Genomic DNA, 22,550 nt, shown 5'->3' with positions numbered 1-22,550 from the left:
TCGTTGCTACGTCACAAAAAGCAACGATATCGTTAACGATATCGTTATGTGTGACGGTACCTTTAGTTCACAGCCGCACTTCATACATTAATCCAGCATTTTTGTTTAGAATAGTCACTATTTTTTCAGACCTAAAAAACTTTTTTCCCTAATTAATTTGATCAAATTTCCCTTGTTCCAAAAAATATTTTATGGATTCACATACCACATGTCTTGCATTGGTGGCCCAACATTTTGTATTGTTTATGCTTGTATGGCAGAAGCAAAGTTGAACTTTGGGATCCTGAAAAAGTGGCAAAAACTGCAGCAAAACCTGCTTTTTGGCTGCATTTTTTTTTGCTGCCAAGAAATCACATTTTCGCTGCAAAAAATAATGAAGCGAAAAAGCAATTTGTGAACATAACCTTAAGGTACCTTCAAACTGAACAACTTTCCAACGAGAACGACAACGATCCGTAACGTTGCAGCGTCCTGGATAGCGATCTCGTTGTGTTTGACACGCAGCAGTGATCTGGATCCCGCTGTGACATCGCTGGTCGTCGCTGAAAGTCCGGAACTTTATTTGGTCGTCAGGTCGGCGTGATTCGTCATGTTTGACAGCAAAAGCAACGATGCCAGCAATGTTTTTTCATGGAGCAACAACCAGCGAGAACGATAAGTACATCACTGGATCGCTCCTGCATCGTTCTGCTGTTGCCGGTGTTTGACGTCTCCTAGCGACCTAAATAGCGACGCTGCAGCGATCGGCTCGTTGTCTATATCGCTGCAGCGTCGCTTAATGTGACGGTACCTTTAGTCTGATGCAAGGGAATTGAACAGTAAGAAAAGGAGGCAGTCAAAATCTCCAATACCATACTACAAGAAACAACCTCTTTAGATCCAAGTAATTATAAAAACTTGATTCCAGCTCACCTAGTAGCTCTAAGCTCATCCACCTGGGGCTCAGACATCGGCCTCGCCCTGGCCTCACTTCAAGGAAAATAGAAAAAATTGGACACCGACTCAACAGGACTGGATTTTCCTTTTCGTTTTCTTTTTCAAAACAAAATATAGTGCATAAAAAAGAAAAAGTTACATGGTCGACATGACCCAGTTGACTCATTTCGACTGCACTAAACAGTCTTCCTCATGATTTGGTGCATTCAAAGCGCGTCGACCATGTACATTTTTCTTTTGTATGCACTATATTTTGTCAGCGCTATCAGTGCGGGAAGCTGACGCCGGGGGACTTGACAGACATCGGAATGTGAGTATGTACTGTTTTTTTTTTTTTTTTTAACTTTTACAATGGTAACCAGGGTAAATATCGGGTTACTAAGCGCGGCCCTGCGCTTAGTAACCCGATATTTACCTTGGTTACCAGTGAACACATCGCTGGATCAGCGTCACACGCCGATTCAGCGATGACAGCGGGTGATCAGCGACCAAAAAAAAGGTCGTGATCATTCCTAGCGACCAACGATCTCCCAGCAGGGGCCTGATCGTTGGTCGCTGTCACACATAACGATTTCGTTAACGATATCGTTGCTACGTCACAAAAAGCAACGATATCGTTAAAGAAATAGTTATGTGTGAAGGTACCTTAACATCTCTGGTGTTAGCTGCACATAGGGGAGCTGTTCTTAAGTGCTGGTATGTTTTGCTTTCTTGAAGCTAGAAGCATCCACTACTCGATCGGCTCAGCTACATAGACGTGATGCACAGCTCACCTCTATGCAGCAGAATTACATGCATGCTATGAGCGCCAACCACAGGGTGGCGCTCATAGCAATCCATCATCAACAGGAGACCTCTGGTTCTGATGGTAACGCACCGATGACCCCCGATCACGTGACGGGGACAGCGGTGCACGTGCTTCCGGCCGTGCCACCGGCAGCGCTTGTTAAATGCTGCTGTCAGAGTTTCACAGCAGCATTTAACTAGTTAATTAGCACGGGCGGATCGTGATTCCGCTCGCACCCATTGTGGGCACATGTCAGCTGTTGAAAACACCGCCGGAGCCCACCTCAAAATGGGGGGTGCTGCCAGCTGATGTACTATTCTGTCAGCAGGCAGAAAGGGGTTAATCTATGAGTCTCTGCTCATCTGTGATTTTTATTTCAGATCGGACTGAGAAAAAAAATCACAGCATGCTGCGATTATACTCTTATTTCGGAGGAGACTATCTAATGCAAGTGAATGAGTACGATTAAAATATCCCACGGCATTTGAACCATGCAAGTGCCGTCCAATTTTTACTCACCCAATTCTGGCGCTAAGCCTCACTTTTCCCACTTGCCCTGGTGTACTGGCAGGTGGGGTGATAGTTGGGGTGGTTGATGTCAGTTTTGTATTGTCAGCTGACATAAAGCTCAGGGGTTAGTAATGGAGAGGCGTCTATAAGATTCCCCATTACTAGCTCTATAGTTACAGTATATTGTAAATAAAAAGCACCCTGAATAAAGTCCTTTATTTAAAATAATGACACAGACTCCTTCATTGAATTAGAAATAAAAAAAAACACTTATACTTACCTTGCACAAAGGAGGAAGTACTAGTCTTGCTGCTTGGTTGTTGCCCTCTAACGATCCCCTCGATGTCTCCTGGTGTACTAGCCTGTCTCCTGGTATTTGCTCCATGCTCTGGATACTGTGCTGACAGACATAGCTACCCTTCTTGCCACAGCTCGCATTGATGTGCCATCCTGGATGAGCTGCACTACCGGAGCAACATCTGTGGTATGTACTGTAGACACCACCTCATGCTACTGTACCTTTAGGGGCGAGAGCAATGACAATGCAAAATGGCAAAAACAACAGGCAAAAAGGATGAGAACACAGAAATGGTGTCTTGCTATTTCAATCTGTAGTGTGTTCCAGTTGCACAACAGCAGGATAAATTGATTCACAATTGTTGTTTCTTCATAGCTGGACAGGTTGATTTCAGAGAAGTGTGATTGACTTGGAGTTACATTGTGTTGTTTAAGTGTTCCCTTTAATTTATTTTTACAGCAAAAAATATTGCCTTGTAAAACTATCTTTAAATAACGATCTGTAAAAGCTCATGTTAAAATCGCATTGCATACAGATTGCATTCGCATGTGATTTGGATTTCAATCGGATGCTAGGTGATAAAATTGTAATGTACTCGCATGAAGAGCACATGCCACTTCCATGACCCTTGTCAATATCGGACATTTTTTTATGAAGATGGCTATGAGCCCTAATACAGAGATTGGTGAGGCTGCTATATTAACCTTGATTCACTGTGCCTGAAGAAAGGACTGTTTGTTATTCACTTGTATATTTTATGATTGACAACAAACCTTATGTATTGATATAGAAATCCTGTGCCTGTGTATCCAAGTTGCTACCAGAGAGCTGAAGCCCTACGATAAGCATATTGAATGTTTCTGTGCTTATTAGGAAGGGAATGATCTCAGAAAATATACAGTTGTAGTGAAATGTACACATTCCATATTATTTGTGCTGGACAATAATAGTTATATTAGGAGAGTACAGCATTACTGGGCATGGATATTCTAAAATAGGCCATATTGATTATGATATCTAATGCAATTCTACCAGTCAGGGAAAAAATCGTGCAGCACTCGGATGCAATCTGCATGCTGTCCGATTTTTATAGACTGTTAAAGACAAAAAGCTTGAGAAACCTTTTTTTCTTTCCGTGAAAAACTGATAAAACTAAGACCAAACTCTGATGATAAAAGATGACACTGATCAAACTTTGATAAAAACACTGATGAAACTCAGATCGGTTTTTGTGTACAAGAAAAATGACTGAATGAGCCCTTAGCTGCTGGTGGAACACTTTAATTGCCCATTAGTGCTTTGATCCACTAATATTCAATAAATCAAAACAATTTGTGACCGGTGTTAAAGCATATGGTATATGAGTTCATTCCACTGTAATGTTCACATATTCCATGTTCATACCACATCTAGGTAATTTTGTACCAATAAAGTAAGTTCCATCTGTGTGTCCCAACGTTTTTACACAGCAGAGTTCTGCTGTAAAAAGCCTGTTTTATATCCTTTTTACTTATGAAAGTAACTTGCTTGGAAATCCTTTGTGTAGGCGGTATCATGCCTAATGACATCCATTCAGCTCGATGTTGCGATAATTGCAAAATGTCCAGGATGATGCGAACAGAACAAACTACACTGGACACTTTTCCTATTGCATCCACCAGATGGTGCTGCGTTTATGTAATACCGTACCATCTGGCAACACATCATCACAAGAAAGACACATTTATTATACTTTGCATATAGCGCTATCCTATTCCAAAGTTCTTTTCAGACATTACCATCACTGTCCCCATTGGGGCTCACAATCTAAATTCCCTATCAGTATGTCTTTGGAGCGTGGAAGGAAACTGGAGGAAACCCACAGAAACATGGGGAGAACATACAAACTCCTTGCAGATGTTGTCCTTGGTGGGATTTGACCCCAGGACTCCCAGCGCTGCAAAGCTACTGTGCTAACCACTGAGCCACCTAGTGCTGCCTAATGTGAATTGTTGCATTAATGCTAAAAGTAGAGCTGTCGGGCATATATGAAACCTCCTCAGTGGATGTGGTATTATGTAATGACTATTATTATGTAATGACTATATATTATTACGTAAAAGTTATTTGACCTTAGGTATTTTATGGCGGGTTTAGTTGGGCGCTATAGGTCACTTTTATTTTGGGCCGTAATTTGACAGCGTTTTAACAAGAAGTAGTATGTGACATAAGATGCCTATATACTTTAGGTAAAAGTCGGTTGAACCCACAGATTTCAGCTTGAGTGGCCAGCTCTCTAATGTACTGTATATATGGGGTCTCAACTTTTCCCAAATAGCAGATGGCAGATATTGGGGAAAAAATGGTCAGCAGTGCCTATACCTCTCTAGAAAATATTTAGATGTGAGTCCTCAGTGGTTGATACCTTTTAATGGTAACAAATTGCAAACTTTCGAGACTACACAGGTCTCTTCATCAGGCGTAGACTAAAAGAAATTCTGGAGAGTCACATATTTATGCACAATACAGCCCAGAAAAATGCCATAGATAAGACAGGTGACGTTAAGCACAATTACCATTATGTGAGTGATAAACAGTTGTGTCCATAAATATTGGAACAGTTCATAGATAAGGACCTCTCTACTAATTGAAAATTTGATCAGGCTTCATCAACTCAAGTCTGCATATATATATATATATATATATATATATATATATATATATATATATATATGGGTAATTGACTGCAGGGGTATTCAGGAATTGCTGCCAGGGTTTATCTGAAAGTGTTTGGGCTGCTTTATGGATGTCTGCGGCTCTGTAGCACTCACTAACCAGTAGAATTGTGTATGCAGCACTGGACCAAAGTAATGCTATGCGTTTACAAAGTCATACTACTGAATTGTATATTGGTCTTCGAATGTGATCGTACATTTTAGAGAAGGGTTTTTTTTTACCATGTTGAGTGTTTTATGCTTGTTTGTTTTATTTTAAATGGTGGGATCTGTTTAAGTATAAGAATTTGCTTGAGGCGTGAAAAAATATCATTGCATCGGGAGAAGATGCTGAATAAATGTAAAACATGTTGGCAAGAGCTGAAGTTGGCTGGGTTCGTCAGCCAAGGAATGTACGGACTGTGCCTGTCCCTCCGCAGATAAATAGCCTTACAGAGGATGAGTTCCCGCTCTGTATTATCAGAAGGAAGAAAGAATGTGGATTAAACTTGCACAATCCTGAGCGGAAATTATTCTTGTGTTATCCAGTTTTTTGCTTTTCTGTGTTTTTTACAGTCATAACCTCCTGCCTGAAAAATAAAACTGCAACCTCTTCATTGTCTTGCAATGCCATATCATCTGTATTTAATGACTTATCCAATTATTAAATTATATCTGTTGACCATTTGATGGCTATATATCACACATTTCAATTAGGCATTAATAGGTATAAATCACTGAGGACCAACAATTTTGTTTTTTTCTGATTATTTTTAGCATGTTACCTAAGTTATATGTCAATGATATATCTAGGTAATTGTGAACGAATTGGTCAATTAGCTTTGACGCAATTATATTACTGAGGCACGGTATGTTTATTAATGGAAAGAACAAAAGTACATTTTTTTCTTATAAAATAACACACTGCGCTATATATAAGTTTAACACATAAGTAGTAAGGAACTGCTGTCCGTTACATGTACTGACCCATGACCGGCTAAACTGTGTATTATTCTACACACTGTTCTCTACATCTGTTTTTGACATCATTTTAGCACAATTACATTGCCTAGTGTGACAAGAGGAAACCCTGTGTGACTGGGAAAACAAGGGATGAAAAAACAAAAGGGACAAAATAACAAAAACAACCATTTTCCCAATGCAAATCCGTAAATAAATTATACATGTATTATAACATATTTGCTCATTTTTTATCTTTATACATGGGCTGCAAAAAATATAGGTTTGCGAAATTAAGTATTTAAAGTTCTTGTCAACAAAAAAAAAATACATAAGAAGAACGTTTCTTGTGTTGCCACAAGACCAATGCTCTCTGTAAAGGGGGCTGGCTGATGACTCCTTTCACTAGAAGAGTCACTGATATTCTCTGTGTATCCATCAGCTGGGTTAGAAAAGGGAGCTAGCTGAGCTATTAAAATGAGCAATTAGTCAGCCACCTTATCAGTGCTACATGGTATATGTAATGCTTTGGAAAAAAATTTGTACTCTTCTCCTGTCTCATAACTTTAATCAGTGAGATCCCTTTGCTGTGTTGTAAGCTGTTTACTGAACATGGCTTTTGCTGTAAAACATAACTAGGAAAATGTCAGAAAAAGACCTACTAGAACAGCTAAACTTTATATAGGGTCAGAATCCCTGTAATTGATGGCAGCTGTGTACTGACTACTATTTAACATGAGTTTAAATGTGATTGGCTTATTCTGAACACAACCACATCCCAAATTTTAAGTGGGTTGTTCACACTTAGGCAACCTCATTATTTTATAGTAACATAGTTATTAAGGTTGAAGGAAGACTTTAAGTCAATCTAGTTCAACCCATAGCCTAACCTAGCATGACCTAACATGTTGATCCAGAGGAAGGCAAAAAAAAACCATGTGGCAAAGAGTAAGCTCCACATTGGGGAAAAAAAATCCTTCCCGACTCCACATACGGCAATCAGACTAGTTCCCTGGACCACCGCCCTATCAAGGAATCTAGTATGTAGTAACTAGTTTATATATTTTTATTTCCCTCCACTCAAAATTATTTCAGTTTGTTTCTCAATAGAATTAGTACATATTTAGGTAAAATTAAGGGTGAAAAAAGTACTGAAATTATTTTTCTTGATAGTAACATAGTAAGGCCGAAAAAAGACATTTGTCCATCCAGTTCAGCCTATATTCCATCATAATAAATCCCCAGATCTACGTCCTTCTACAGAACCTAATTGTATGATACAATATTGTTCTGCTCCAGGAAGACATCCAGGCCTCTCTTGAACCCCTCGACTGAGTTCGCCATCACCACCTCCTCAGGCAAGCAATTCCAGATTCTCACTGCCCTAACAGTAAAGAATCCTCTTCTATGTTGGTGGAAAAACCTTCTCTCCTCCAGACGCAAAGAATGCCCCCTTGTGCCCGTCACCTTCCTTGGTATAAACAGATCCTCAGCGAGATATTTGTAATAGTAACAAATTGTTACTGATACAATTGTTTTACTTGACCAAACCCTGGCATTTTAACAGGGGTCTGTAAACATTTTATTTTGTATATAATAAATCAGACATTCTTTATAGTCTTTCGTTCTCTTATTTATAATCTGCACATAATTCTGATGATACTAAAATGTACTTGCCATTCTCAGATTCTTCTTTTGATGATCAGCGGTACTCGTTATTCTCTTTGACCTGACTTTTAGAAATACTTTTGAATAGACGTGAAGCATGATATCTCTTACAGTGTAAAAAAATATTACAATCTGTACTGTTATGTGAACAATGTCGTTTCAAAATTCTTTCCTTGTCAAATAATCTGAACATCTAGAAAATTGAGTTCCTTGTTAAATATGAAGTCAGCTCAGCTATTCCTCACTTCCACTCCATGGTTGCTTAAAATAGTCTACAAATCTCAACCATCTCCCCAACATGTTGGCTCTAGTATTCCGCAAGTAGTAACATTTCTAGGGTACAGTTTTTCATACTTCTCTCTTGTGACTTTTCTTTGTTATTCCTCTGAAATATTTCTGAATTAATTGGCAATTAGCCGTTACAAGAATCAGTCAATTTTGATTGGACAGTGTCCGACTGTGTCACCATTGATAACACCCAGTTGTCAACTTATTCATAGACTTCTAGTATGAGTAACATGAATAGCCTAGCAAAACGTTCTAAGAAAGGAAGCTCATACATTATTTTTGGAGAATAGAATAAATTAGTAGATACTGTATGTTAGGAGATCTTACGAGTCCACTTTAATGTTTGGGTATAATTGTCTAGTAGCCACTTAACAAGAGTTTAGCTGCTTTGAACCGTGAACAGTTTGTAAATGTTGCGGAGCTGTTAGAAATAACTTTAGAACCCATCTGTGATACTGACCCAAAGGTCATGTCTGGATTAGAGTTTGTTTCTCCACTTCTGTGTTACGCCATTGGAAAAACTCAGTAACCTGGGTAAAGACTAATTTGTGTTGACCCTTGGGAAAGGTTCATGAGATCATCACTTCCTCAAATGTACTAGCAAATTGACAATTAACATGGATCGCATTACCTGTCAGATTATCAACAAACGTCAGCCGTAGTGCTCAAGCTAGTAAACCCATCATGAAACCATGGTTATAGTGTCACGCGTCTCTAACCGTATGTTATTGTTACACACGACTACATGATGCAGCGTATAAGAAGCAAAATCCATTTTATCCTTTAACCGTTTCATCTGTGATAACTCAAGCGCATATGTTCATTTCTACTGCATGTAGCTGCCCAAAATATAAAGAATACACTGTTGAGAAATAAAATTGTCTCCTAAAGATAGTATGTGTGGCCATCTGCCTTATTAGAGCTCCTCCGCCTATATGTGCAAGAATAAAGAGTGGGTCTGTAAGAACTCATCCTGGTGGCCCCTGCCCTCAGGGCAATTCATAGACAGTCATTCATTTGAATGAAGCCAAATTTATCTTGTAAGTGGCTACTGGAAAGAAATATATGTTGTCAGGTGCTTACCACCATGACTGAAAAGTTTGACTTGCAAGGCTTTGTACAAAAAAAAATTTGTGGAAAATTTCTTTAATAGGCAAAAAAAATGTTATGCAATACTTATGTCACATCTTATCTAGTAAGTGTGTGTTTTTAAAAATTGTGGAAAAACTTGCCTACAGTGTACAGTAATTTAAGATGAGCGGATCTTTTGAAATTTGATTTTGCCGATTTCACCAAATTTTGAACCAAAATTTGATTAGTGGTGAATAAATTTGCATGAATCACAATACTGGGTAGCTTGTAATTGCTCGTAAAATACTCGTAGAGGAGAGAGAAGGCCCTGCTGATCATAAGAGCTTACACTCTACACGGGAGAGAAAGGGAACCGCAAACCACAAGAGCTTAAACTCTACCGAAGGGAGAGAGAGAACCCCACTGACTATAAGAGCTTACACACTACTAGAGAAAGAGGACCATACTTATCATAAAAGCTTACACTCTACAGGAGAGAAACAGGAAAAGAGAGAGAGGAGGCCACTGACCATAACAGTATACACTCTAAATGAGTGAGGGAGAACCCCGCTGATCATGAGATCTTATACTGCACAGGAAAAAGAGAGAGCAGATCCCACTGATCAGAAGAGCCTTATGCTCTACAGGAAAAAGAGAGTGGACCTCGATGACCATAAGAGCTTAATCTGTACGGGAGAAAGACACTTACCCAGTGATTCTGGAGATGGTAAATTAATCTGCTATGTGCTCCACTGAGAACCACTGATGTGTGATGGGCCAGGTTTTAACCACCAATGTACAAAGTTTGATAATCCATAAGATATCATGGGTGCAGGTCTTTATAGGGAGACCCACGCAACAACTCAAAATTACATTAGCCCACCGTCTTCAGCAGTGCGGGAAATGGTGCAAGTCTGAAAAAAGATTTTTGGCAATCTGTGAATCGAATCTCAACATGTTCGACTTCAGGAAATGCGGCTCAAATACGATCATTTGCAGATTGATTCGCTCATCTCTATCCGTAACTAAAAGTTGTTTTCAGCTTGCCGAACATTTCTTGATCTACAAAATGTTACATGCATTTCTCAAATGAGTAACGTCTATATAAGTCACCGAGTAGGTCTAATTTAGACGTCCGCAACCTTCGGTTTCAGGTCACATTCAAATAAGGGTGACAGTGCTGAGCCATGTTACAAGCTTGTGAGACATGTTTTATATAGCGTTACTACTTGATATGGTTTTGACTTTCCTTACTAGTTCTAATAATGCAATCGCCTCCCTGGTGCCACAAGGGCCTAAAGAGTCCTGCAGCTGCCAACAACTGAGGGGGCATATTTGACTCGCAAGTCATTGATCTGCCCTGTTGCTTAATTTATACTAAATGGGTATGATCTATTGCACTGGCAAATATCAGCCATACCATAAGAAAAGAAAGGGGGATTTCTATACGTTAATTTATAGGAATATATTGGCCCTCTAAGAGTTGCATGGAATTAGAAAAATATTTTGCCTTTTTCCAGAAAACGGCACCAGTTTTGTCTATGGGTTGTTTCAGGTTTTGCAACATAGCCGCGTTTAGATGTTTGTTTTTCATGTACGAATTCCAGCCGTGTTTTTCATTTAGTGACAAAAAACAGCACTTGGATGTCATCTATGTTTCATCCATGTTTCATGCACATTTTGTTCATTTTTTTCTGTTTCATGGATAGGAGAAGCTTCGATATTTTTATTGTCATTTTTTTTGTATTTGAGATAAACTGATGCCACACTGTTAGTAAACGGTGACAAAAGCTAGATGAAAAATTGTGTTACGCACATGCCCCGGTCCATTTGATTTTATGGTGCTCCATGTAGGGCTTTGCAAGTTGCCCGGCGTAATCAATATGTTGTTTTTCCAAGGCATATGTAAAGAGACACACCTGTGTCTTGGTATTGCTCTAAGACTTTCTTGTAATACTTTTAGTTTTCTGTGCACAGTTCCAGTAGACATTCATCAGGACATCTGCTGCTTCTCTGTAGTTTCAGTCCCTGAGTTACTTGTCTGCGGTCTCCAGTTACCTTGCTTCCTTTTGGCGATCTTCAGGACTTCACCTGTTTCTCTGCGGTTTCTAGTAACCTTACTACCTGTCACTGGTCTTCAGGACTTCACCTATTTCCGTGCAGTTTCCAGTATCAGAATGCTGAATTCATGAAGTGGTATGGGCCCTGTAATGAATTTGAAACCTCTCATACTCCATCAAGGCTGGCGAAGCTGGTGTAGTGCTAGCCTACACTAAGCTTATCTTGATTAATCACCCCCTTGGTTCTAATTCTCTTGAGAGCAGCAATACGAGACACAGACCATGGATGCAAGTGGTGTTCCTTCTGTTGAAAAAGGAGACCCTTTTTTCTAACCTTGCACAAGTCCATTAAGGATAACCCACCTTAGGAAACCTTCGTATAATACACATATTTTTCTAATGTTTGAAAATATATTTTTGTAGGCTTTGTCCTGAGCAAAGTGAACATATATTCCCTTAAAAACATCTTTAATATTAGGATATTAAAAAAACACCTACCAAGTGAAAAAATAGTATAATACCAAAAAATGATGAAAAGATGACCTAACAAATGCCCCTGCAATAGGCCTAGGGGAGGGGAGAGAAGGATAGACTAGGTCGAGTGGGGGCGCCGAACTCAGGCTATTAGGGTTTCCACCTCCACAGCAAGGCAGGTATCCAGACAGGCCTATTGCAGGGGCATTTGTTAGGTCGATTGTTAGGTCATTTCTTCATCATTTTTTGGTATTATGCCATATTTTCACTGGGTAGGTGTTTTTAATATCCTAATATTAAAGATGTTTTTTAAGGGAATATATGTTCACTTTGCTTTTTTTATTTTTTTCCTGATTTATAATTTTTGGTTCTTACATTTGTCCTGAGCAACAATTAACTGATCAGATATTTCCCATTTCTCCCCAAAACAAACCCATAACTCCTTTGTTTGAATGTTGATATTCCCACCAGATTGTACAGCACCATTTGTGCACTATGAGCGCCATGAACAGTTTTCTTAATGCAGCTAATGATAATTGAGCAATTGTGAATGTTCTTGGCAGTAGTTAGCAGCAGCTCTAAATGCTGGATCACACTGGAAATTCCTGCTTTGCAACATATAACCCCAGGCTTGTTCTTTTGGTTCTGCAATACTTCCTATAACCTTATCATAAAGTTTGCTGGTCTGCAGTAGTGGTCAATGTGACTGATCGGGTTATCTGTACAAAATACTATGTGCTCTGCTGTTCTCTTACCAGTAATGATGCAATTTACAAAAATGATCATGTATTTCCATTCTATATTTTCTTATTCCTTCTCTGAATTATTGCTTGGAATTAAATGCACTATGCACTACCTAGGTTAATGCAATTAATCCCCAATCCCCACAGTTTTAAGCGTGCCCTAAAAACTCATTTGTTCAGACTGGCCTACCGCCTCAATGCATTAACGTAACGATCCCTGTGTGGCCTATTTAAAAAAAAAAAAAATGAATGTTCTCATTCACTTTATGCAGTTAATAGCCCTCTGTGTCTGTACTGCTACATACTTAGGCAGTTAACTGGTTCATGCAGCTTTACATGAACACCCGAGCCTTACACTATGGCCGGTCCGAATAACTAAAGCAATTGTTACCATCCACCTCTCGTGTCTCCCCTTTTCCTCATAGTTTGTAAGCTTGTGAGCAGGGCCCTCACTCCTCCTGGTATCTGTTTTGAACTGTATTTCTGTTATGCTGTAATGTCTATTGTCTGTTCAAGTCCTCTCTATAATTTGTAAAGCGCTGCGGAATATGTTGGCGCTATATAAATAAAAATTATTATATATATTATATTATATGGACTTAAATACCTCATGTAAAATAAATACATGACATTTCCTTACACTTGTGAAAATATTTTGGTGTGTATTCTAATATCTGGTCAACATTTATCGGGAGGATGTGACATCATATGATAAAGTGGGGGCCAAATTATGTCTTGGCGGAAGATCCTGGTCAAAAATTTGTTGAAGTCTCCCATCCTCCCTCTAAGAATCAGATTGCTTACTGAAACCACATATAGGATAGATGGCTGTACATAAGGATGGTCATCTTTTTTTAACTACAGTGTATGGCGTCAATCCGGCAACTTTCTTATGCTTTAAAACCTTCACAAGCTTTAACGTAAACTTGCATAATCTATAGCGTCCCTGCCTTTGATGTGGGCTTGCACGCTGCGCTTGTACGTTTCCCTGCTCATGATGGCTGACTTAATCAGCCATCATGTGCCTGTGACTGTTAACCTGTTAAATACTGCAGTCCGTCTCTGACAGAGGCATTTAACGTGTGCCGGCAGGGGAGCGTGTTGTTCCATGCTTCAATTGGCGCAACGATGGGTTGTCATAACAGACAGGGGTCTGCCGATGACCCCCGTGCCTGTCATTATCATCGGTCTGTGAAAGTCAGCCTGTGACTGGTGTTCACAGGAGATCGTGATTTTTCTCTTTACATAGCAATGCTGAAGCCCTACTATGTATTGCACAAGCGATCGAATGATCGCATCTTCAAGTTCCCTATGGGGACTATTAAATGCAATAAAAATTGAAAAATAAAATATAAAAATAAAATGTAAAAAGCACAAACTCGAGTCACATTCTTTTTGCCCTATTAACAATAAAACAATTTAAAAAAATACACACATTTGGTATCGTTGCTTTCATAAACGTCCAAGCTAACAAAGTATAAAATAAATCAGATTGGTAAATGGTGTAATGTGAATAGAAAATCAAAACTCCATAGGCTAAGTTTTTTGGCCACCGCAACATTGCAATAAAATACAATAAGAAGCGATAAAAACATCATAGCTACCCCAAATGCTGTCAGCAAAATGCCAGGTCAGGGTGCAAAAAATGTTATTCTCCACTTAAATTTAAAAAAAAACTATACATGTTTGGTATCTGCTTACTCTTATAAATCTGGGGAATCATATTGGTAGGTAAGTTTTACCATATAATGAACATGGTAAATAAAAAAAAACAAAACATTTGTGAAATTGCACTTTTTTTTTTTTTTTGCAGTTTCAACGCACTTGGAATTTTTTTCCCAGTTTTCCAGTACGCAGTGTGGTAAAATGAATTGTGTCATTCAAAAGTACAATTTGTTCTGCAAAAAAACAAGCTCTCATACGGCTATGTTGACGGAAAAATACAAAAGTTATGGCTCTTGAAAGAAGGAGAGGTGAAAAAAAAAAAAAAAAGAATCGCCACGTGATAGAGGGGTTAAAAGATTTAAAAGAGCCACGAGTATGTATGGCCACCACTTCTGGAGTGGATGGGGCCAAAGAACAGGTTGAGCAGGTTCTGGAGGCCCACTATATATGCATGTAATGTCCTTCCTATAATCCAAGCCTGAAGGCTGGTACCAAACCTAAGATTTCCACTTCATCTAGAAATATCCCGTGGTGGCTAATCTAATACCGATATATCCAATAGTTATGTCACTTTTGTCATAATTCAGCCAAGACCGTGTCGAGCTCCAGTACAATCCTAGATCAAGAGGTCATCCAAGGTCTAATGTATGCAGATCATACGATAAACCCTTTGTCTTTATCTTACGGCAATATATTGTCCAGCTATCGTTTTGCTCCTTTATCAATAAAATTGTTATATTATGTAGTAATAAATGTAATACACAAAACTCGAGTCTCCTATCGCATTAAAATATACATTCATTTACACATTATCCAATACTTTTAGATGTCTATTGACTGCTCGCAGCATAGAGATCAACATAAATGACCTTTCCTGTCTGTCACTCATAGAGAAGACGGTGCAGAGCAATGAATGAAGGGTAAATAGGTTTAGGCAGCAATAGTCCGCTGAATAAAAGTGCAGGATCGAGGGTTATTTCGGAGAGCGTCCTGGCAACGACACAGGCATCCTGGGAATTCATTTCATTTAACTTGGATCAGATGGAAATGAAGAGGTAAAATCCTTCACAAGGAATAAATTGCAGCGGCCTATAACTATTGGTATCCAGCTTTTATGTCTTGTTTATCTACCATGCCCCTAGTCGTTCTATTTACCAGCAATAAAACCCTTCACTGTGAAGGAACGGGCTGAATGTAGAGGTTCACTTAAATCACAATCACATTTAGATGCTCAGGAACAATTATTGAGTACAAAGGAGATTTTTGATTGACATTGATTTTACAAAAGTTGGTCAATGTACTGAATGTTCTGAAATAAAGAAATAAGCATTACTTACCTCTTAAATTCTCAAGCTTTCTGGTGGTCCCTGCCAATCCTGCATGATTTAACATGTATAATTCATATGACTACCGCTGCCCATTGATGGCTATGAGAGGTCATGTACTCTACATGCAAATGCCGATGCCCGTTATTTGCCGCAGTGGTCAAGTTGATGATTAACATTAGTTTGTTACTATCCGCCATTTTCTTGTGGCTGCTGGACTTTTTCCTCTAGTGCTGGGTTTGTCTTGGGTCAGGTGTTTGTTTCACTCTTTAATAACCAGTATCTGCCTCCCAGTCCTTGCTGGACAACAGTGTTAATCTGCTTGAGCGCTAGCTTGGTGATTTGCTTAGTGTTCTGTTTGTGTTATTTGTGCAGTACTGGTACCTCTGGTTCTGCTAGCCGTAGTTTCTGTTTTCTATTGGTTTCTGCAGCCTTCTCTGTGTTTTCTACTAGGAGGTGACCCGTTTTTGTACCCAGCCCTTAGTTCTTTTAGGGTACCCCTTCCCCTTATCTATAGGTCTTCGCTTGAGATTAACCTAGGATCGTCAGTGGGTCTATTCGCAAGGAATTGGTCGCCCACCCCATCATAGGGTTTCAGCCTAGTCATAGTGCAGGGTCAGCTTTCCCCCTTCTACCTTAGTCCTGTGTTGCAGATCCGTAACAGGCGCCATCACTGGTGGAGCCCAAATGATTGGCGGTGCTGGAGCAGCCTCGTAAGCAATGATTATTTCTTTACCTTCTATCATTCCCTGCTCTTGAGCAAATTTTGTAAAATTTTGAAAACACCTTTCAAATGTTGACGTAATGGAAGTTCAGAATAATTGGCCATATAAGGTGCAAGCTACACATTAGCTTTGAAGCTTGTATCACATGAAAGATCAATATATTTTGGATGTCACTTGCATATTATTATCCACATCTTACTTTGATTATAATATTGGTGTTAAGAATATGGGAAATATTGTAGATACCAATCTCCAACCAACAGAATGTGAAATAGTGAACTTTGCATGATCTATTTCTAATAAACCAAAGCTGAAGAAAGTATTTATTTCAAAGTTTGTGACATGTAACATATACAAGAACATGATTACAATAATCTCCTGTCAATCAAATGATATTATCTGGTCTCCATTCACATGGATTTTAGCCTGTTGATATGGATGAAAAAAATATTCACGCCCCTGTTAAAATGACAGGTTTTTGTCACGTAAAGAAATCTTACCAAGAAGAAACATTTGAAAACTTTTTACACCTTTAATGTCATCCATAATCTGAACAAATGCATTGAGAAACAAACTTTAATCATTTTGAGGGGAAAAATAACAAAACCAAAATAATGTGCTTGCTCAAGTATTTACACCCATTTATAATTGTGGTTTTGGTTGTGCTCAGAATTAACCAATCACATTTAAACTCATGTTAAATAGTAGTCAGTACACAGCTGTCATCATGCCAAGTCATTTTGATTAACCCCATATACTGTTTTAGTAGGATTTTCCTCAGTTTTTCTTTGTTGCATTTTACAGCACAAGCCCTTAAACTGCTTACAACACAGCAAATGGATCTCATTTGTGAAAGTTATCATTCAGGAGAAGGCTATAAAATTATTTCCAAGGCATTAGATATATCATGGTACACTGTGAAGACTGTCATCAAGAAGTGGCTTAAATTTGGCTCAACAGTGACATTACCAAGAACTGGACGTCCCTCAAAAATTGATGAAAACAAAATGGTCTTCAAGGCTGCCAAGAGAGCCTACAGCAACATTAAATGAGTTGTAAGAATCTCTGGCACGTACTAGTTGTGTATTGCATGTAATAACCTCCTGTTTTCTTCATATGTCTGGCATATGGAGTAAGTTGAAGCCTTTTCTTACAAAGAAAAACATCCAAGTCCAGCTATATTTTACCAGTGCCTGCATCAAGTCTGGTAAAAACATGTGAGAAAATGTGTTATGGTCTAATGATTGATGAGACAAAGGATGAACTTTTTGTCCATAATTTCAATAGGTATGTTTGGTTTAAATCCAGCACTGCACATCACCTAAAGAACACCAAAACCACAGTGAAAGATGGTGGAGGCAGCAGTATGCTTTAGAGCTGTTTGGCAGCAGCCAGACCTAGGGCGTTAGTCAAGGTGCAGGGAATTATGAATAGTTCCAAATATCAGTCAATTTTACAACACAACCTTCAGGCTTCTACTAAAGAGCTAAAGATAAAGAGGGATTTTATCTTTCAACACAACAATGATTCTAAGCATACAAATCGACAAAAGAATGGTTTTGCCAGAAGATCAAAAGTTTTTGAATTGACCAGCTGAAACCTGACCTGAATCCAATTGGTAATCTATTGGATGACCTGAGGAGAGCAGTGTACTCAGGATCTGCCCTTGCAATCTGACAGCTTTGGAGCGCTATGGCAAGGAAGAGTGGGCAAAAATTGCCAATTTTTTATATCCTATGCCGATAGAATCCTACCCAGACTCCGTGCGGTTATAAATTCAAACTGATTCTTCTTGGTATGATTTTTTTTTTACATGACAAAAACTTGGCATTTTAACAGGGGTATGCATACTTTTATATCCAGTCTACAGAGTGGCTTGGGAGAGAACAGGGATGGGAAGGTAAAACCAGTTATAGAAAATATTTCCTAGACATGGGGCAAACTTGTAGTGCTTAATAATAATAATTTTATTTATATAGCGCCAACATATTCCGCAGCGCTTTACAAATTATAGAGGGGACTTGTACAGACAATAGACATTACAGCATAACAGAAATACAGTTCAAAACAGATACCAGGAGGAGTGAGGGCCCTGCTCGCAAGCTTACAAACTATGGGGAAAAGGGGAGACACGAGAGGTGGATAAAACTAAAGGAATGAGTGCATAAAATTAGGTGGGAATGCACATAAGAGGTGGTATGCTAGGTAGTTTCCTGGGTGAATGTAGTTCAAAAATTAATCTTGCTGCTGATTTATGCTGCCCAAACTATGGAAAGCATAATTGAGAAGACTGGTCTTTTTTTCATTAGCTTGGGATGTGGAATGAGGTGAATGGTCCAAGAGGCAGGTCTCCAATTTTTTTTTCCCCAGACAGTTCAACTATATTGACAGGTTTCCCCCTTCACTGTGCACACATATAGGGAAAGAGCAGAGCGGGTAGAGGGAAGCTGGTGCAACTATGTTTTTCTTTGAAACACTTAAGCATTTCGGAGTGAAACTTAGATGTCCAGAAGGCAAGAGGTGGTCACTAACTCATGTGTCCATGTAGTTCGGCAAGCATGAATCACTTGACAGGTTTCCTTTAGTGAGCTTGGAAATTATGAAAATTTCCATAGAAAATTATATTACTAAGGGTTTTGTTGAAAGAAAAATGTGATTATTTCAATGATTCAATAATTTTTCGGTCTCCGTTGACCGTTGATGAGAAGCATGTCCCTTCAGAGTTTGTATATTGTAATAGGATAAAATGTTGGATAATATCAAATTAGGTATGCAGCATATTGACCTCATATGACGACTTGTATGGCTTCTCCATTGGCAGAACCATTTCTCATTGAACACATGGAGCTACTGAGCTGGTGACAGTGGACTAATGCTGTATGTTGGCAACTGCTCATAATGAATGAAAGGAAATACGGCTTTATTCCAATAACTGCAAATACAGGAAGCAGTGAAAGATCTGACTCGGCCAAGTTCAGTAATTAATTGTTCATTAGAATTAAGCTCTAATATTATGACAAAAGAGTCATTAAAGTTGGCCGGAGCCTAACCAGAGGAAGATGTTTTTACAGCCCCTTGTGTTTTATGGACGCAGTGTAAAACTTATTATTATTCCTTTGTGTTTTCACAGAATATCGATATAACAAACTTCAGTAGCAGTTGGAGCGATGGCCTGGCTTTCTGTGCCCTGCTTCACACATATCTGCCAGCTCATATACCATACCATGAGCTCAACAGCCAAGACAAGGTACTCGCTTTTTCCATTTTTGTGCAATTCTTCTTTTTATGTGAATAAATATAATAGACACAGTAGAGACCGTAACCCAGATCTCAAAATGGTTAATATAATTAGGTCCCTAGTAACAGCCATCACGGGACACATATTGGCTGTCATTATTCCCGTAAAGCCTAAATATATTTGTAAAATGTTATGAACTGCAACTTTGCAGTGTACATGCTCCTCAGGGGTGTGAAAGATGGATGGCAACCACTATGAGCACAGTAACTGCCAACAGTAGGGGTATTTAGTAGTTACTGCCTATTGCCTCTGTACATGCATATAATATTGATGACCTATCCTTTGGGTTCAGGCACCAGATCTTGCTTTTAGCCATGATGGTGGTTCTGTAAAATATGCAGACAAAAACTTAAATCAGTTTTTATTCCCTGGAACTGATAACAGCTGAACAGCATGGCGTGCGGGGTTTTGTACTTTCTTTGATCTGATATTAACTATTTTAAGAATAGATCATCCAATATACTGTAAAGTGCCCATACAACTCATTTTGAGTATGTACACACAACACCTTATGCCGCCTTGAACCTGCCTGAAAAAACGCAAAATAAACGTTAAAAATAACGTATGTACAGCAATATCAAAATTACTTGATGTTCATATGTTCCATTTTTTTCACTTCTTTTAACTGCTAAAGGCCTCAAAAAATGTGATGTGGCTAAAATGATTGACCTGACCATTCATCAGACGGCTTACACTTCGATACCACCACTATCGTATATATAAAATAACTATGAAAAGTTGGAAAAGCCAATGGCAAAAATGATTAAGACAAAGGAGACTCTTCAGAGAAAAACATGCTTCATCCTGATGAAGCCCGTAAGGGTGAAACATGTTGAGGAGGATCATCCTTTATTTTAATAGCGTCTTGTTCCGCTGCTATTTAGACATTACAAAATAGGTAGGACCAATAAGGAGCAGAGTGTATGTTGAATGTGCACCTTAACATATAATTTGCGCCACAATGAAAGTTATGTTTTATCTTGGATTGGTCAAAGTAGGATCTTTTGGCCCATGGCTATTGGTTTCAAAATATTAGCAAGGCTATAGGTGTTGTTTCTTTATAGATTATCTTCAAACCCTAACCTTGCTCTTCTATAGAAACATTTACTTTATTTCTTGGCTACTCTGCAAAACATAAAGTATATGCTATGCACCAAATTTTTATTTTGTCTTGTTAAAATACGACAATATTGATAAATCTCCTTTATGGTCATTATTGTCTAGACTGCACTGTCAATAATAATAATAATAATAATAAAAACATGTACAGACCTTATATATTTTCTGCTCCCGGTCTGGGAAATAGAAGCTGTTTTTTTCCTGACAAATGTAGGAGTGTAGTGAGTGTAGGTGTATGAGATGGTAGTGCTAGCGGCGGCACAACAGAAACTTCCGACTCTCTAAACCAGTGTTCCCCATCTCCGGTCCTTAAGAGCCACCAACAGGTCATGTTTTCAGGATTTCCTTAGTATTGCACAGATGATGGAATTATTGCCCCTGTAGATTTCAGGAAATCCTGAAAACATGACCTGTTGGTTGCTCTTGAGAACTGGAGTTGGCGAACACCGCTCTAAACTATTCAATATATATTATATATATATAGGGCCAGCTCCTGGTCTGTGCGATCTTTGGGGTACTTTCAATTATTCTTCCTCACCTTTCAGGAGTTATAATTATATTTGTTCGATACACGCTGTACTTGTTGATACCATTATTTTAGCCCATACAGCTTTCTAATCTTATTTTCCCCCATATTTTTAGGATTGAAAATGTCCAAAGAGATTCTGTAATTTTAAATTATTTTTGTTTTATATTGGCATTTACTGTATGGGAAAAATATTGTAAACATTATTTATTAGCTTACGCACTTAGTGATACCAAGTGTGTGTATGTCTATAAAACATGCCAATCTTTTTTAATGCAAGATCCATTTTCTTGCACAGACAGACAAGAAAAGGCTGGATATGAAGAAACAATGATTAAAATGTAAAGGAGCAGATTTACTATTTGCAAATTTGCTAAGAAAAAGCCTAGGAGGACTTTTCATATGATTTCTGTCCAAATGACGAGACACCTTTTTATTTTTTAATCAAAGTCTGCCCGTAGGCTTGGTACGTGTGTGATTAAATGATTCATAGAAATGAAAGACACCATTTGCCCAAGAGGATGTGTGTAACAAGTCATATTTTCCATTTTCTGCCCCCGCGCTGTGCACTTTGCAGCTTGTATGTAATATTATGTATAGTGTTCTTGTCCTGAACGCAACTAAATAAAACATGAAGCGGGGTTGCTGGAAGTTAATGCAGAGTCATAGGTAGATCTAGAAAGAAAATGTCTGCCCCTGAGGATGTATCATCGTGAATAGGAAGCAGTTTATCTGTTTATTGTGTGTACTGTCTGAAAAATGTGACTGATATTGTGAGGGTGATCTCTTAAAGTGAGATCTATATGATTGCTTGTACCTGACTAAATATAAGCTGAGTGCTAGCTTAGAGGCTAAGAATGCATCAGATACACAGACAGATACACTTCCTCTCTCAGCAAAGGCTTACACACAACTGCTTTATTCTGAACAAAGGAAGATACTAAAAACAGGAAATGGGGAGGTCGCACAACTTCTGAATAGTTAGTGTCACTCTAATTGGTTCATTCCAACTTCATTTCCAACTTCACTTCCATATGTGGTATTCAGTCCAGTCCAGTGTCCAGTGTCTTCACTCCTGCATTCTAGATTCCTTCCAGTGTGCTGCTGATCAGGAAATAGACTCCATCTTGCTACACCATATCTGAACTGACTTATATAAGGTTTAATAATTGATTTCATTAGCCATTTTCTCCTTCACAATACATTATAATCTGCGCTTGTGTCTGACGTAAGTAACCACAGTTATTGTCAGATATTATTATGTGAGCGTGTGTGCAAAAGTGACCGAGATCAAAAAGATACCAGAGCATAGTGAATAATGCTGTGTTCCCATCCAAATGTCATTTCTAACAGTTATCCAAAGGAATGTGCAACATATAGGAAAAGCTGCAGATTTTTTTATGC

The 22,550-nt window shown here is 38.6% G+C and overlaps 1 protein-coding gene across 3 annotated transcripts in view; it reads left to right on the top strand.

The window, feature by feature from the left end:
* The window catches only part of LOC138672780 (cytospin-B-like), a 442,687-nt gene extending 423,174 nt beyond the window's left edge, over window positions 1–19,513 (top strand). For all 3 annotated transcript variants that reach the window (XM_069761133.1, XM_069761134.1, XM_069761135.1), the window contains one exon: window positions 19,334–19,513. In XM_069761133.1, the coding sequence (XP_069617234.1) occupies window positions 19,334–19,498 (165 nt within the window). In that variant the 3' untranslated portion in view covers window positions 19,499–19,513. The remainder of the gene's footprint in view (window positions 1–19,333) is intronic.
* The last annotated feature ends 3,037 nt before the right edge of the window (window positions 19,514–22,550 follow it).

Source organism: Ranitomeya imitator, chromosome 3 (genome assembly GCF_032444005.1).
Source record: "Ranitomeya imitator isolate aRanImi1 chromosome 3, aRanImi1.pri, whole genome shotgun sequence".
Lineage (NCBI taxonomy): Eukaryota > Metazoa > Chordata > Amphibia > Anura > Dendrobatidae > Ranitomeya > Ranitomeya imitator.
This window is presented reverse-complemented; position numbering and strand designations above follow the sequence as displayed.